This window comes from Notothenia rossii (genome assembly GCF_949606895.1).
Source record: "Notothenia rossii genome assembly, chromosome: 1".
In the NCBI taxonomy this organism is placed as follows: domain Eukaryota; kingdom Metazoa; phylum Chordata; class Actinopteri; order Perciformes; family Nototheniidae; genus Notothenia; species Notothenia rossii.
In genome coordinates, this window is record NC_136912.1 from 64875125 (window position 1) to 64893536 (window position 18412).

Below are 18412 nucleotides of genomic sequence, written 5' to 3' on the forward strand. Positions count from 1 at the left end.
CCGAATAGTAGTTAACTTTATATAACTTTTACTCTCTATATTTTAGCAACAACCTTACTTTTCTCTCTCTCTCTGTCTACTTTCCAAAACATCTCATTTCTCCTGACCACAAGTTTCTCATAAATCACCCCGTTGTGTAACCGTGTGAGATGGCTGGAGCAAAACCTCGTGCAGGACCTCTGTCATGCTTAAACATTAACAGATTCCCTCTGACAAACTTACAAAAACCTTCTCTTTACTTTCTACTCTTTTGTTCCTGTATTTAATATAAATTTCCCCTTGGAATATAATTAAGTACAATCCTTAGTTAATGACAAATACCATGAAATTCACAACGCAATGCAACGGTATCAATCAGTTCTCAAAGACTATATTTAAATAGCAGCAAATCATTGTTTCTTATTTATTTCAATATATCTACCACTTCAAATCACACCTTGATCTGTTAATTTTCTATGTATTTCACTCCAACTTCAGATCACTAGAGAAAAAAGCAAGCAGACACACTCCGGGCTGCTGCTGCTGCTCTCGAGAGGAAAAAGGGTGGGGGGAACTCTCACAGACAAATACTGACACCCCCTTCTCTTTCCCCTGCTGTAGCTCTCAGCCTCCTTTGGAAAAGGGGGCTTCTTTCAACAATTAACACTTCTGCTATCCTTTTATTCAATTTTTCTGCTTGAACCCACTGTCCTCGTAAGCTCTTAACTCACGCTCCTCTCGTTAAAATTCTCCCTTCATTATGACTTCGTATCTATTCATCTGACTTCGGCTGTTTCTGTTACCAGTAAATATTCACAGAAAAAATGTTCCCCGTACAGTCTATTCAGCTTTTATTGTCCGATGTTTATTCCAACAAGTTTAGCAAGCCTCTCAGCGCGCTTCAACACCGTCTTTCAACGATGTGACGCTGACGTAACCCAGGCTTACAGAATTCTTTATCGTGACGTTTGGCTTTATAGATTCAACCCCCACAGAACAAAGGATTAATGAGGTCCGGTCACTTCAAAATTGCTTTTTGAAGGTTGCGTTTCTCTCCTTTGGATTTTACTTATAACTCAACTTCGATTCCTATGAACCTAAGAATTGTTATTCAGATTCGTCTCCTGGATGCCGTCTGAAAACGGTCACTGAACATCCCCCAACGAGTCTTCAGCCGTCTCCTTTCTGAAAAAAGTACGGGGCCTTTCACCTTCGTCTTACATACCTCATTGATTCACTTTTATGTTATATAACTTTCCTACCTATCTAAAATATGTATTTGTATATTCCACCGCAACAACTATGACACAGGAATATGTCTCTGACAACTCTAAAATTTAGTTCAGCCAATTACAGACCTTCGATAGAAACAGGCTTGTCTGCTCACCTTTCAATTGTAGGATCCTCGTTTTAGTTGTCAGAGATTATTCTAGGCCTCTTCTCCGGACCATTCGTCCGCTTGCCGCTGGTGGTCTCTTCCCCGAAAACACCCCACTCAGACACGTCGGGTCACCACTTGTTGGAGATTTGGAGGATGTTTAAAACCAACCTTGTCTCCGCGTGTCGTTTGATAAGCTGGGTAAATTCGTAAAAAGGAAGGGATTAAGAAACACCAGAATGCAAGTTAAACAATAATCTTGTTTTAATGATACAAGGTAACAATACAAATACAAAGGAATCACGAAGCACTCTGCAGAGTACTCCGGGCTCAGGTTCTACCACGTGTGAGACAGGTCTCAGGAACGGCCGGTGAAAAACAAGAGCGCGAACCAAAGGAAAACACAGTCTTTCATACTAAAACACAGGAGGAGGAGGTGTACGTGCTTTCCCCCAGAGGTCATCTTATTGGCAGAGACCAACACATGGCCTGTCGCACCCAATCAGTGCGACACAGCAGCTTGTAGCCAGCACACACACATCCCGTTTATGGCCCTTTGTCCCTGAGTCCATCTTCCCCCCTTCAGGTTACCACACACAAGTTAAAAGTATGTTTTAATATATAGTTTTTACAGTTGGCTAAATATGTACGTAATACATGTTAATTACTTTCATATCAATAATAACGAGGAACACATTACCTATGCTCTTAAGCAGTATTAGAGATGCTTTTCAAATAGTCAAACTTCACACAGGCCTAATATAGAGAACACACTCATTAGTCCTACAGCCCTTCCATTTGTTTGAGCTATCATTCACATCTTTACTTCAAATAAAAGGTTTCACATTGCATATTTCCAGCTTCCTTTCCACATACTGTTATTATTAATACAAAGTAACCAACCACACATATCTATTGAAAACAAGTCGATTTCCCTGATAATTGACATGCTGAAACTCTTCGGAATGTGTCCCCTCCCCCAGCTCTCTCGTCCCTGTCATAAAAGCTGCTTCTATTTCATATAGAATAAGAAAACATGTTTAAGCTAATTTCTCCACAATGTTTGTAGCCATTTAGTATGAAATGAAAGAATAAGAATTATAACATGAAAGAATAAGAACAGAGGTATAGTTGACCAGTAATCATGTAGCACATATATTTACTGCAATGATAACACACACACATCTGCTCCAAGCATGTGTAACGCACACCCTTCTTTTACGAGGGAAACATTCCAGAGTCTTGGCACTAACCCTAAATAAGGGTGTCCCCTGCTCACATAACTCTCTAAACACAAGGACTTCACCTCAATATATTGGGGGAGGGAAAAGATACTTTGTCCCTTCTAATTTAACACACATGAATATATATAAGGTGACATTAAAAGGAATATACCAGATTGAACTTTCCTGCCATACCACGTTACTTTAATACTTCAAATAATTCAAATAATCCTTCAACACACACACACACACACACACACACACACACACACACACACACACACACACACACACACACACACACACACACACACACACACACACACACACACACACACACACACACACACACACACACACACACACACACACACACACATACACACACACGCACACACACACACACACACACACACACACACAGCCTGAGCTCCGAGTGTGTGCGTGTACGGAGCTCCGCGGCTGAGAAAAGATAAGGCTGAGTGAGTGTGTGTGTGTGCGGAGCATAGACACGTATTTTCTGTGTTAGAGTTTTACTCGCTACAGGGTGTACTTTGAGGGGTTTTGACTCTGCAGACCGCTTACATGCAGAAAAACCTTCATAACACACAGAGGGACGGGTAATAACTGGAAAAGCATGACATGGGACCTTTAAAATCATAGACCTGCTGTTATCATTGGGAACATCCAAGAGAGTTATAAATAGATTATTGATTTTCAATGCTACAGCTTCATTGAAATGAAACAAAAGATGATAGCGAATGTTCTTAACATGTTCTCTTCTGTTTTAACAGAAAGGTCTCAAACTTTATAACGTTGATATCCAAATTCAAAATGTTAGTGCTGCTCATTAAAATGTTCTGCATGTCAATTCATTTTGTTTTAAATATTCATTCGACGTTTCAGATACAGATTAAGCTACACTTATATACTACTAATAAGACTTCTGTTCAAAACATTTGCAATAACTCCAGTCTGTTCTAAAGTCCAAGAACATCATCATTTATGGAAGAAATTATTCACAACTTGTTTTTATTTAACAAAATACTCTGCGTCAAATCATTTTTGTTGCTGTTTAGTCTTTGAAAGACAAAATATAAACTGCATCCCAAAAAATGGTTTGCTCCAGCTATCATCACACAAAGCGAGGCACGCACTGCCGAGTTTTATTAATTGGAGGAAGTTTATTTGTTGAGATAAAAGACAAACTCATTGAAACCCAATAATCACTTATTCAAATCAATGATTTTGTTTTGAGTATTTTTATTTAAGGTTGATGACGTCATAACACAATGACAGACATTCAAAGCTTTATTTCAAAAAGCTCAATAGAAGCTCAAATCAAAATAAGACCTTTAGTAGTCCCGAGTAGTTTTCATTTCTCTTTAGCTTTTTTTCTTTTGCAGTAGCTTGAATTGAATTAATTTAATAATCCAATTTGTGTTGATTTAAAAGGCTTAAGATTTTCATTTCCAAAACTACACTGAAGCTATTGTGCATATGATAAATTAAGCTTTGGATTGATCACAATAAATAGAGCTTCCATACCAAACCTACTACATGAAAGGACTTATATAGTTCTTGGAATATATATTTGTATTTCACCCACAATACTCAGATATTCTTTGCATTACTCTAAAATGTTAAAATATAAGTTTACCAGAGGACAACTCCTGCTTGATTGTATTGCATTTAACACCAGCAGGTTCAAATACTTTGCTTGATGAGCCAATACCTGCACATTTACTGACATTCCCATAAGTAACTGTGCTGATTATTAGACCCTCCAGAAAAACGCGGGCCAAAATCCTTAATTATGCGGGCTAAAATCCTTGATTATGCGATAAAAATGCGGGGTTTTTATGTGATTTTATGCGGGAACATTTGCGGGAAGTTGCGTAATATGCGGAAAGTTGCGAAATATGCGGAAAGTTGCGAACAGTTGTGAAATATGCGGGAAGCGGAAAAAAGGTGATTATTCTCCCGCACCCTGTTACTAGGCTACTACTGAATGAAAGGGAGCACTTTTAAAGAGTTGCTATGATAAACAAGCATACTAGAAGCAAGCTATATCACAGAAAGACACACACACACACACACACACACACACACACACACACACACACACACACACACACACACACACACACACACACACACACACACACACACACACACACACACACACACACACACACACACACCTACCTCCTCCTCATTCTGTTTTCATTTACTCGTTCGTTATCTGACCAGCTTCAATATTGTGGGCTACTCACCTCGTTTCTTGCAACCCTCGAAAGGGTTTTGGAGGTTGAAGGCTCTGTGAGCGTGAGTTGCTTGGCTTTCTTGTCCGCAGCAGAAACCATTTTTGAATGTTTGAGCGAATCGAAGTGGGTATTCACAGTCGATTTCCTTTTATGCTCCAACACACAGTTGCACGGGGTACAGAACAGTTTCCCCCCACTTTCGTGCAAGACATTGGGGTACTGCTTTGCCCGGTCTTTAGCTGAAATGTTCGTGGGTAAATGTGATGGATTCGATTTGTTCATCTTGGTGTGTGAATTCCACACCTTCACACGACGGTGTTTGCCTTCTGTGATTCGCGGGCTGATGACGTTGCGTCATCATCACTACTCGTCAAGACGAGTTAACTTTTTTATTTTTTTTCTCAACTTTGTGTGGAAAAATGCGGGGATTATGCGGCCTTTTGATAAATATGCGGACTTTTAAAAATCTGCGGCATTTTGCTGATTATGCGGGAAATTCTGCGATCGCAGAATCGCGTTTTTCTGGAGGGTCTAGATTATGCTACATTCAGCAAAACTATAGTAAACGTTACATATTTTGGTTAGCATTGTAAGCACAGCCTCGCAGTTGTGCTGGTACTGTTAAGTACCATATTTGTACTTACAGTATGTTATAGATCTTAATTGATGGAATCTTATCTTCATTCAAGTTCTATGTTTTTGTGTGCGTGTGTGTGTGCGCGTGCAGTTGCGAGCCCACGCTGTGGACCTGAATGGGAATCAGGTGGAGAACCCCATTGACATCGTCATTAACGTCATCGACCAGAACGACAACAGACCAGAGTTCACAAACACCATCTTCAACGGCACCGTACCGGAGGGATCCAAGCCTGGTACACACACACACACACACACACACACACACACACACACACACACACACACACACACACACACACACACACACACGCACGCGCGCGCGCGCACACACACACACACACACACACACACACACACACACACACACACACACACACACACACACAATCTCCTCCCTGATATATCTGTGTTGACTTGCTGCGTGTTTCCCTGCAGGATCTTTTGTGATGACAGTGACATCCGTGGACAAGGATGATCCAAAAACTGCCAATGGGATGCTGCGATATAAGATCCTCTCCCAGAATCCCCAGAGCCCCTCCACCAACATGTTCACCATTAACAACAAGACCGGTGACATCATCACTGTGGCAGCAGGCCTCGATCGGGAGGTGTGTGTGTCTGTGTGTGTGTGTGTGTGTGTGTGTGTGTGTGTGTGTGTGTGTGTGTGTGTGTGTGTGTGTGTGTGTGTGTGTGTGTGTGTGTGTGTGTGTTTTTTGGGTGGAGCAGCTGCTTCTCAGCCTGAGTCTGTGTGTCCCTGCAGTGTAAACACAGCTCGGGTTTTTGGAACATATTCTGGCATCAGCTGATCCTAAACTTCAATCTAATAAATGTTTACATGCTGACACACTTTGAAACAGGTCAGCTCTGTATGTATTCATCAAACATTGTACCCACTTATCCACAAGGAGTAATTTCCTCTTATTTTTGCTAAATACACTGAGTCAACTCACCATTGTTTGCTTGAGATGTCAACTACATACCAAGGTCTTATTCTGCAGATAGAGTTTGATAGTTGTCATGAGGCACTTTCACACCGCAGTACTTTTCCCACAAAGGTTCATCAGAACTTAGACCCTGTTTACACGAGGACGATACGGGTTGTATCTGCATAGTTTCTCTTGCGTATAACCCTTTCGTTTACATGAGGCCGTAACAAAACGATAGAAACGGACCCCGCAAACGATAACGGGTCCCAAGGTGGATAGATCTGGGGGGGCAAACGGCTCCGTGTGTACGCCTCTATACGATCATTTTCTGACAACGATGAAATAGCCCCGACTCCCTCTCCCCACGTCTCCTGCTCAGAGATCAGCTGCTGGGCTGTCAGAAGAGGGGGAGGAAAAGAAAAAACCTTCATAACACACAAGGGGACGGGTAATAACCGGAAAAGCATGACATGGGACCTTTAACATTAAGTCTAAAACGTTCAATTTCTTACTCAAAAGTCTATGACTCATTGGTAGACTATACAATTAAATAATAGGTTTCTTCAATTGTTAAAGGAGCTGTAAAGATCCTGTCATCAGCTATCTGAACGCTATTGTTAAGCAGTATAAAGCAATAATGGTGCTTTGGCAGAAAGAGATTCCACTATTGTTGAATATTGTTAATTAGATCGACATGTAAATATAATGTGCGCTATAATACTCAACATTTGTAATATATGTTACACTAAAAATAATAATATTATGATAAAGAAGGTAGAAAGAATCTGAGGTCTCTCTGTTTGTTTCCAGAAAGTCACCCAGTACACACTGATCATCCAGGCGACAGACATGGAGGGGAACCCCACCTACGGCCTGTCCAACACCGCCACCACTGTCATCAGGGTCACTGATGTCAACGACAACCCCCCCGAGTTCACCACAGACACAGTAGGTCCACGCACGGCATCAACACTGATACTCCCTGAAGCCCTCCAAGCTTTTATTAGCAGTGGCAGATGGCGGAAAAGTCAAAAGCCAATGAAACGTCCAACGTGTTTAGCCTCCTCAGTAAAGGTGGAAGAAGAAGAAAGTGTGAAACAAAAGCAGTTACTTCTCTAATAAGAATATTTGGTCACATAACTTAAGGGTCATTATACTAAGGATTCAATGTATGTATTTCTTTCTGTCTTCCAGTTCTTTGGGGAAGTTCATGAGAACCGGGTGAATGTGATCGTAGCGAACCTGACGGTGACAGATAAGGACCAGCCTCACACCACAGCCTGGGCTGCTGTGTACCGCATCATCGCCGGAGACCCCACCGGGCGCTTCTCCATCCCCACTGACCCCACCACCAACGAAGGCCTGCTCACTGTGGTCAAGGTGGGATTTAGTCTCCACACACACACTAACAAACACATACCTGAATGAGCAAAAACTGAGGAGTCATTGCTCTCTGTTCTATGTTGGTGGACTGAGGGAGTGAAACCATCTCCTGTATTATTTTGTTGCTGTGGTTCACGGGGGCAGCAGCCACGTGCTGTTTGAAAATGCCTCTAAAACTGTGTCTCAATTCGGGAATTTCCTTAGTACCATGTTGTGCACTGTGTTGTGCACTGTGAACAAATCTCACATGGCTAGTGTGCTGAAAGTGAAAATCGCTCCTATTAGCTAGCTAGCCAAATCATTACAGACCTTTTAACCCTATACCTTTCTTTGACACCAGTATAGTGGTATGTTACTTCAAAAGTGAAAAAAAACCTGCATCTATAACTCTTATTATATATTGCTGTCGTAGCTGGTGGCATCCCAGCTAGCGGGGAACTTTCTCACAACTTTGACTAACGTTACCTATTGGTTCTAACAAGGTTTTAAAGAAACGTTTTAATCTGATGTTCAAAGAACCTTTTTAGGATGTTTATTTGTTCAAATAATGTTCCTATAAGGTTTAAGGTTAACTAAGACATAACGTTTTAACTGCAACATTCAGAGGATGTTTTGAGGATGTTATTAAGGCCTGAGATGACAGAAAGTTTTTTTATAAAACGTTCCTTTAATGTGATATGTTAACAAATGTGGAACGTTTTGCCTGCAACATTCTAAGGATGTGTTTTGGACGTTGTTGGGTATCACATTAAAGATGTTCTTTATAAAACGTTCCCTCAATGTTACATGATAACAAATGAAGAACATTTTCAAAGCAACATTCTGAAATTGTTTTCAGGATGTTATTGAGGCCTGAGATGAGAGAAAGGGTTGTATAAAATGTTCGCTCAATGTTACATGATAACAAATGAATAACATTCTCCAAGAAACATTCTGAAAATGTTTTCAGGATGTTATTGAGGCCTTAGATGACAGAAAGTGTTTTATAAAATGTTCCTTTAATGTGATATGTTAACAAAGGTGGAACGTTTTGCCTGCAACATTATAAGGACGTGTTTTGGACGTTTTTGGGTAACACATTAAAGATGTTCTTTATAAAACGTTCCCTCAATGTTACATGATAACAAATGAAGAACATTTTCAAAGCAACATTCTGAATATGTTTTCAGGATGTTATTGAGGCCTGAGATGAGAGAAAGGGTTGTATAAAATGTTCCCTCAATGTTACATGATAGCAAATGAAGAACATTCTCCAAGAAACATTCTGAAAATGTTTTCAGGATGTTATTGAGGACTGAGGTGACAGAAAGTGTTTTATAAAATGTTCCTTTAATGTGATATGTTAACAAAGGTGGAACATTTTGCCTGCAACATTATAAGGACGTGTTTTGGACGTTTTTGGGTAACACATTAAAGATGTTCTTTATAAAACGTTCCCTCAATGTTACATGATAACAAATGAAGAACATTTTCAAAGCAACATTCTGAATATGTTTTCAGGATGTTATTGAGGCCTGAGATGAGAGAAAGGGTTGTATAAAATGTTCCCTCAATGTTACATGATAGCAAATGAAGAACATTCTCCAAGAAACATTCTGAAAATGTTTTCAGGATGTTATTGAGGACTGAGGTGACAGAAATTGTTTTATAAAATGTTCCTTTAATGTGATACATTAACAAAGGTGGAACGTTTTGCCTGCAACATTCTAAGGATGTGTTTTGGGCGTTGTTGGGTAACACATTAAAGATGTTCTTTATAAAACGTTCCCTCAATGTTACATGATAACAATTGAAGAAAATTCTCCAAGAAACATTCTGAAAATGTTTTCAGGATGTTATTCTTTTTTTATAAAACGTTGCTGTTATGGCAAATATTAACACGGTCATGGTAGACGTCAGATTTATTTCTAGAGCGCTTTAAAAAGCAAACTTGTTGCATTTGTTTGAAAAGGATGTTTAAAAAAAAAATCTGATTTCACCATATTTTCCTTATAAAAAAAACAAACAAGCACGTAATTCATGATAAGCTGTAAGCAGATATTGCATGTTTGCAGCAGCATGTGTGAGTTCCCAGCTATAAATGTTTGTTACCATTCGTTGTTCTAGGAATGTTTTCAGCGGGACGTTTTATTTTGGTTCCCAGAATTTTCTTCTGAAAGGTAGGATAACGCTCTTTAAAAACATTCTTGAAATGTTTGGTGATAACCTTCTTAAGATGTTTTTGATAACCTTCTTAAGATGTTTTTGATAACATTATTAGAACATTATGCCCTACAGTTCTTAAAACGTTTTCAGCGGGGGTTTTTATTTTGGTTCCCAGAATTTTCTTCAGGGGCCGTATTCACAAAGGATCTTAGGGCTAAAAGTAGCTCCTAACTGGCGAATTTAGGAGAAACTCCTAAGCATAATGGGCGTGTCAGTCTTAAATTTAGGACTCCTAATTTTATTCACTAAGAGCAATTCACAAAGTATTTTAGGCCTAAAAGTAGCACCTAAGTCTGGGAGAGCTTAAAAGTCCTCGAGAGGACTCCTAACTCAGTAAGACCTATTCACAAAGAATCTGAAAATGGCTGCGAGACGAAATGTTTTGGAGACAATGGAAGACTGTGAATTGATCAAGAGATATAGGCTAAATCCTGAGGGTATCAAACTTGTTGTGGAATTAGTGCGGGATGCAATAACATCCCTAACTAACAGGAATAACCCAATTAGTCCGGAAATAAAATGTTTGGCAACACTACGATATTTAGCAACAGGGAAAATGCAACTTTGCAATGCCGACGATTTAGGAATATTGCAACCATCAGTCAGCCGTGCCATAAACCAAACCATCAACACGCTCTCTAGACCACATATCATCCAACAGTTTATCCGGTTTCCTTTGGACAATCAACAACTACACAGGATCAAAGCCAACTTCATGGCAATGCAGGTATGCCCGGTGTGGTCGGTGCTATTGACGGGACGCACATAAAAATAATTGCGCCATCAAAAGATGAGGACGTGTTCGTCAATAGAAAGAAAGTACATTCCATCAACACGCAGATTGTTTTCATTCATCATGATAGGGGGACTTGAACGGCGGTATGGGCTGTTATTGAAAGTGTTTAAGTGCTGGAAATATGCTCATTGGATAATAGTTTGCAGGGTGCTTTTAATTGCCTCCTCGATTTAATGCAATTTACGTATTTTTATTGTTTGCTCTCTCTCTTTAACGTGCATATACAACGTCATTATCGTGGTCTGCACAAACTTGTCATCATGCGTGTATTCTGCTAACTTCACTGTCCATAACTATTTGATAGGAATACATTTCTAGCCTAGGCTATTTCCTTGTTTTTCGGTGATTTAGTGGGCTCGTTTGTGGGATGTTGCGGATGAGTTTCACCGAGACCGCCTACTCTGAACAACCAATCACCGTACTGAGCGCTTCTAAACTCATGCACGAGAATCGACGTCATCCATAGCAACGGCGCGTCACTCTTAGTTCACTCTTAGGGATTTATCCTTAGTATGAGTTGGTCTCAGCGGCTTTGTGAATAACCTTTAAGAAAAAACTCCTTACGTAAAATGTTTTAGCGCGAGTTAGGAGCACTCCTAGCGTTAAGATAAAATGCTTTGTGAATACGGCCCCTGAAAGGTAGGATAACGTTCTTTAAAAACATTCTTGAAATGCTTGGTAATAACCTTCTTGAAATGTTTTTGATGACCTTCTTAAGATGTTTTTGATAACCTTCTTAAGATGTGGTTGATAACATTGTTAGAACATTATGCCCTACTATTCTTAAAACGTTTTCAGCGGGACGTTTTATTTTGGTTCCCGGAATGTTCTTCTGAAAGGTAGGATAACGTTCTTTAAAAAAATTCTTGAAATGCTTGGTAATAACCTTCTTGAAATGTTTTTGATGACCTTATTAAGATGTTTTTGATAACCTTCTTAAGATGTGGTTGATAACATTGTTAGAACATTATGCCCTACTATTCTTAAAACGTTTTCAGCGGGAAGTTTTAGTTTGGTTCCCAGAATGTTCTTCTGAAAGGTAGGATAACGGCCTTTAAAAATATTCTGGAAATGTTTGGTGATAACCTTCTTAAGATGTTTTTGATAACCTTCTTAAGATGTTTTTGATAACATTATTAGAACATTATGCCCTACTGTTCTTAAAACGTTTTCAGCGGGACGTTTTATTTTGGTTCCCAGAACGTTCTTCTGAAAGGTAGGATAACGTTCTCTAAAATCATTCTTACCATTTTTGGTGATAACTTTCTTAAGATGTATGAGCGCATACATCTTAATAATAAGTGCCGTTCAAGTTTTCTACATGATAGGAAAGGAGGTTTCAAACTTCCTTTATAACCTCCTTTAGCTTAGGAACCACTGAACTTCCCTTACCGAAAGGAGAGGAGAAAATGCTGCCCCACAATGCCTTGCAGCCGCAGCATTTGCCATCACACAACAGTCGGCCGTTCACGGAAACAACAGATTATGACGAGAAATTATATCATGAAACTTACGGTGCTTATTAAGCATTTTAAAACGTATGTGGTAAGTTGCCAAAGTGCTTTGTTTAGAACGTTCATCAGTATTATAATCAAAAAGAGAAATATGAACGTTAGTTTTTACTGAAATGATTAAATAAAGTCAACATTTCACAGAGCTGTGTGGGGTTTGTTCAACTTTTAAAATATGTTTGAATGGTGATATACACAGTGATAGATGTTAAGGACTAACGTTTATAATAAATACATCCCAGCTAGCGGGGAAAGTTCTCACAACTTTGGCTAACGTTACCTATTGGTTCTAACAAGGTTTTAAAGAAACGTTTTAATCTGATGTTCAAAGAACCTTTTTAGGATGTTTATTTGTTCAAATAATATTCCTATAAGGTTTAAGGTTAACTAAGACGTAACGTTTTAATTGCAACATTCAGAGGATGTTTTGAGGATGTTATTGAGGCGTTTCATGTGATATGTTAACAAAGGTGGAACGTTTTGCCTGCAACATTCTAAGGACGTGTTTTGGACGTTGTTGGGTAACACATTAAAGATGTTCTATATAAAACATTCCCTCAATGTTACATGATAACAAATAAAGAACATTCTCCAAGCAACATTCTGAAAATGTTTTCAGGATGTTATGGAGGCCTGATATGACATAAAGTGTTTTATAAAATGTTCCTTTAATGTGATAAGTCAACAAAGGTGGAATGTTTTGCCTCCAACATTCTAAGGATGTGTTTTGGACGTTGTTGGGGTAACACATTAAAGATGTTCTTTTATAGAACATTCCCTCAATGTTACATGATAACCAAAGAAGAACATTTTGGAAGCAACATTTGGATAATGTTTTCAGGAGGTTATTTTTTTTTTTTTAAATGTTCCTGTAATGCGAAATATTAACAGGGTCATGGTCAACGTCACATTTATTTGTAGTGCGCTTTAGAAAACAAAGAACTGTTTTTTGAACTCTAATCTCACTTTCGCGGAGTTTGCTATTGACTCTAAAACAGTTGACAATGTATGTGTGTTGGTTAAGAGAAAAAGGTGCTTGGTATTTTTATTATTGTTACTATGAGGGAATGTGCAACCAAACCCTGGTCCACCCAGTAGTAGCAGTAGTCAGATAGCTACTCCTGCTGATTTTATTTCTAGGTCTGGGTTGGGATTAATTCACTTAAATGTGCGCAGTCTGTTACCTAAATTAGATTTTGTCCGTATTTGGGCGAGCTCGACTGATGCTGATGTCATTGTCTTATCAGAAACGTGGCTAGATAAATCAATTTTGGCCTCTGACATTTACATAAATGGTTATAGTGTATATCGCAATGACCTTCCTAAAAAAGGTGGTGGCGTTCCCATTTATGTGAAAAATAAGTTTTGTGTAACCAAGATGGTTTCCAAATCTATTGGTAAACAACTAGAATTTTTAGGCGTGAATATCGAAGTAAAAAAGGGTCAACAGGTCATGGTGGTGGGCTGTTACAGATCCCCCTCAGCTGTCAAGGACTCTTTATCTTCATTGGCAAAACTTTTATCTCAACTTGCCTACAAGGAAATAGTGCTGCTTGGTGATTTTAATTGGGACGGGTTAACTTCTGTGTCAAAGGATTTAAAAAACCTGTGTACCTCTTTGAATATTACTCAGATTATAGATAGTCCTACTCGCCCAAATATTAAGTCCCCAAATAAATCCTCCTTAATTGATCTAATTTTAACAAATGTTCCACATAAATACTCATCTGTGGGAGTATTTGCTAATGATGTGAGTGACCACTGTGTTGTAGCCACAATTAGGGACACTAAGGTCCAAAAGGTTAAACCTCGTATCATCCTAAATAGAGACAAAAAACACTTTGTGGAGCAGGGTTTTGTACATGATCTGTTTGATTTTGATTGGGGTAAAAACGATCTGTGTGCTGATATAGAAACTGCATGGTCTTATTTTTATCTTGGTTTTATGGAAATTATAGATAGACATACACCTCTGCGTACATTTAGAGTGAAGGGACGAGACAATCCTTGGTTTTCTGCTGAACTGTCCAGTCTCCTTCATGAGAGAAACAATGCCTGGGCAAAGGCTAGGAAATCAGGCCCAGAGGTAGAATGGCTACGCTTTTGGCTAAGAAATAGCTTCACATCGCAAATAAAAAGTGCTAAGTCAAAGTACTATTTGTCAGTTACCACAGAAAACCTAAATAATCCTAGAAAATTTTGGAAAGCCATAAAATCGATTTCCACTGGTGATATCCCAAATGAGCTACCTCCGTGCCTCACAACAGTATCTGGCATTATATCAGACAGGGCTACTATGCTAAATTGCTTTAATAAGCATTTTGTGTCTTGTGGCTCCCTGTTTGATTCTGTCACTGACTGTGCTTCTGCTTCTGTGAACACTCCAATCCCTGACTCTGAACAATGTGGTCTGGTAAACCCTTTCAGTTTTACTCCTTTTACTGTTGGTGTTGTTCATGAAGCATTATCCAAGTTAGATCCTAGGAAACCGGCTGGCCCGGACAACGTAGAACCCTTCTTTTTAAAGATAGCTGCAGATTTTATTGCTCCATCTCTTACTTCTCTTTTTAACCTCTCCCTCAGCACAAATACAATTTCAAAAGTATGGAAGTCTCCTTATGTCTTGCCCTTACTGAAAGGAGGGGAGGCAACTATTTTAAATAACTATAGGCCAATCTCTAAATTGTCAGTTCTGGCTAAAGTACTCAAACGATTAGTGAGTGAGCAAGTAAAGGAGTTTTTATGTAAAAATGATATCCTGTCTAAACATCAGTCAGGCTTCAGAAAGAAACATAGCACCATCACTGCGACAATGAAAGTGGTGAATGACATTACCAGTATTTTAGATAATAAGCATAGTTTTGCAGCTCTGTTTATTGACCTTTCCAAAGCGTTTGACACCGTTGATCATCGCATCTTAAAGCAGAGGCTACTCAGTATTGGCATATCCAGCCATGCAGTGGGGTGGTTTGTGAACTACCTCTCTGAAAGGTCCCAATGTGTTCATTTTGATGGGCTGTCTTCTGAGTGGTTAAACATTTCTAATGGTATACCACAAGGTTCTGTTTTAGGTCCACTTTTATTCTCCATATATATCAACAGCTTAGGTGATAATGTGGATGAAGCTACTTTACATTTGTATGCGGATGATACCGTGATGTATTGTGCAGGTACCTCCATTAAGGAGGCGGTTGTTAAATTACAGGCTGTTTTTAACACTGTTCAGACTCAGCTCTCTGAACTAAAGCTTCTTTTAAATGTGGATAAAACCAAGGTAATGCTCTTTCAAAAGCTAAAAAGATACCAGAGCCTGTTTTAGATATTGTAACTACGCAAGGGAAAAAACTTGAAGTGGTAACCTGTTATAAATACCTTGGTATCTGGCTTGATGATTGTCTCTCTTTTAAACTGCATGTCAATAACCTGCTAAAAAAAACTGAGGGTTAGGCTAGGTTTCTTTTACAGAAACAAGTCCTGTTTCTCACTTGAGGCCAGGAAAAGGCTAGTCACTGTGAACTTTTTACCTGTGCTGGACTATGGTGATCTGTCTTATATGAATGCACCAGCCAATTACCTGATCAAGTTAGATGCCGCCTATCACAGTGCACTGAGATTTGTGACAAACTGTAAAGCATTAACCCATCATTGTACCCTGTATGCAAGGGCAGGTTTGCTTTCACTAACTGTACGGCGGCTCAATCACTGGTATCTTTTTATTTACAAAGCAATGTTAGGGAAACTTCCATCCTACATCTGCTCCCTGATCTCACGGCGTATTGTAAATGTCTACTGCCTGAGATCGAATGCTGTGGTTGTATTAAATGTGCCAACTGCTAGGACTTTCTTAGGGAATACAGCTTTTAGATGCGCAGCTCCGCTAATTTGGAACCGTCTGCAAAAGGAATGGAAGTTGAGTAGTTTGGTTCCATTACTAGACCCTCCAGAAAAACGCGGGCAAAAATCCTTTATTATGCGGGCTAAATTCCTTGATTATGCGGGCTAAAATCCTTGATTATGCGATTAAACATGCAGGGTTTTTATGTGATTTTATGCGGTGAAATTGCGGTAAGTTGCGAAATATGCGGAAAGTTGCGAAATATGCTAAATATGCGGGGGAAAAGAATAACAATTTTTTAAAATATTGGGCTGTCTTATTTATTCTCTCTCACACATAACCTGCCACTAACGTTAAACCCCTTTACTATTCAATTAAACACATTCAATGTTTATTTATTGTAAAAGCAATTGGGCTATTTTAATCTCACACACGCACACCCCCCCCCCCACACACACACACACACTTCTCCGCATCATTCTCTTTTCATTTACTCGTTCGTTATCTGACCAGCTTCAATCTTGTAGGCTACTCACTTCGTTTCTTGTAGCCCTCGAAAGGGTTTTGGAGGTTGATCCCTCGGTGAATGTGAGTTGAATAGCTTTCTTGTCCGCAGCAGCAGAAAGCATTTTCGAATGTTTGAATGAATCAAAGTGGGTCCGTCGATTTTCTCTTATGCTCCAACACACAGTTGCACGGGGTGCAGAATAGTTTCCCCCCACTTTTTGCCCGGTCTTTAGTAGAAATGTTCGTTGGTAAATGAGCTCTATACAGTGTTGTTTACATTCTGTGATGCGCGAGCTGATGACGTCACGTCAAGACGAGTTAACTTTTTTTTCTTCTCCACTTTGTGTTGAAAAATGCGGGGATTATGCGGCCTTTTGATAAATATGCGGCCTTTTAAAAATCTGCGCCATTTTGCTGATTATGCGGTAAATTCTGCGATCGCAGAATCTCGTTTTTCTGGAGGGTCTACATTACATATTTTTAAAGCAAGGTTAGATACTATCCAATCGGAAACTGTTGGTATCTGTAAATGCTACTAGCTATACAAACTGTAGTCAATGTAAATATGCCATATGATGTCCTCTTTGTTTTTCTGTCATGTTTGTATTCATGTTGGAACCTACTTGCAGCAGGTCACCATTGAAAAAGAGGTCAATGATCTCAATGGGTTTTCACCTGAATAAATAAAGGTTTTGAATTGAATTGAAAGTTTTTGCATTTGTTTCAAAAGGATGTTTAAAAGAAATCTGACGTCACCACATTTTCCTTTTTAGAAAAAAACAAGCACGTAATTCATGATATTGCATGTTTGCGTAGGCATGTCTTGAGTTCCCAGCTAGACATTGTTGGTTCTAAAAACATTCTGAGAATGTTACCATTCATTGTTCTAGGAATGGTTTCATCGAGAAGTTTTATTTTGGTTCCTAGAATGTACTTCTGAAAGGTAGGATAACGTTCTCTAAAAACATTCTTAAAATGTTTGGTGATAACATTGTTCGAACATTAAACCCCAAGTGTTTTTGTTGTTTATGCAAATACGTATCTCTATTGTCATATGGATCGAATAACACTTAGAAAAAAACAAAGACAGACATATAGAAGAACGGACCGACTATCACTGCCCATCCCTGAAACCCCTGTTAGTGTATGTATGTGTTTCTTTCTACTGTGTGTCTCTCTCTCTGCCTGCTGGTATGCTCTACACGGCGGGAAGCAATCTCCAATCAACCACACCTGCAAACTGCTCGTCAGCCACACTATGAAAGCCTTCAGCCTGCACTCATTCCCTGCCGGATTGTTGCCGTGAACGGTTTGTTGCGTGCCGCTCTAGCTTTTTACCAGCATATTCTTTGACAACTTTGCCTGCTTTTGCCTCACACTTATTTTTGTGTCTCTCCCAGGAGGAATCCAAGGCCTTCCACACTCCCAAGACCAGCCAGGCCTCTACCCACCCTGGAACAACTGTTTCCCACTGCCGCCATAACCGACCTCCACTCCCAGCTCCCCTTTTCTAATAAACAAATGTTACTTTCACCAGCTGATTCCGTGTCATCCTTTTACATGTTAATAGTCAAATTCCAATAGTTAAGTAAACTATCATAATCAACCTAATGACCACAGTGGTCAGTCCACTTACCCAGGAAATTTGAGTTGAACAATTACAGGAATATTATGTCTTTATGTTCAAATAATGTAAACATATTTTAGTAAATGGTTACCATAGAACATTTGCATAATTTCTTTAACATAAACCATGTTATCCT

The 18412-nt window shown here is 39.3% G+C and overlaps 1 protein-coding gene and 1 long non-coding RNA gene across 3 annotated transcripts in view; both read left to right on the forward strand.

Annotated features, from left to right (window-relative positions):
• Positions 1-18412, forward strand: part of LOC307031495 (cadherin-2-like) — a 140990-nt gene that overhangs the window by 73172 nt on the left and 49406 nt on the right. For both annotated transcript variants that reach the window (XM_079668651.1, XM_079668652.1), the window contains 4 exons: positions 5575-5719; positions 5922-6094; positions 7223-7360; positions 7607-7792. In XM_079668651.1, the coding sequence (XP_079524777.1) occupies positions 5575-5719; positions 5922-6094; positions 7223-7360; positions 7607-7792 (642 nt within the window). The remainder of the gene's footprint in view (positions 1-5574; positions 5720-5921; positions 6095-7222; positions 7361-7606; positions 7793-18412) is intronic.
• LOC307031640 lies at positions 17822-18185 on the forward strand. The gene is made up of 2 exons (XR_013806023.1): positions 17822-17958; positions 18050-18185. It is a non-coding gene; the product is annotated as an uncharacterized lncRNA (long non-coding RNA).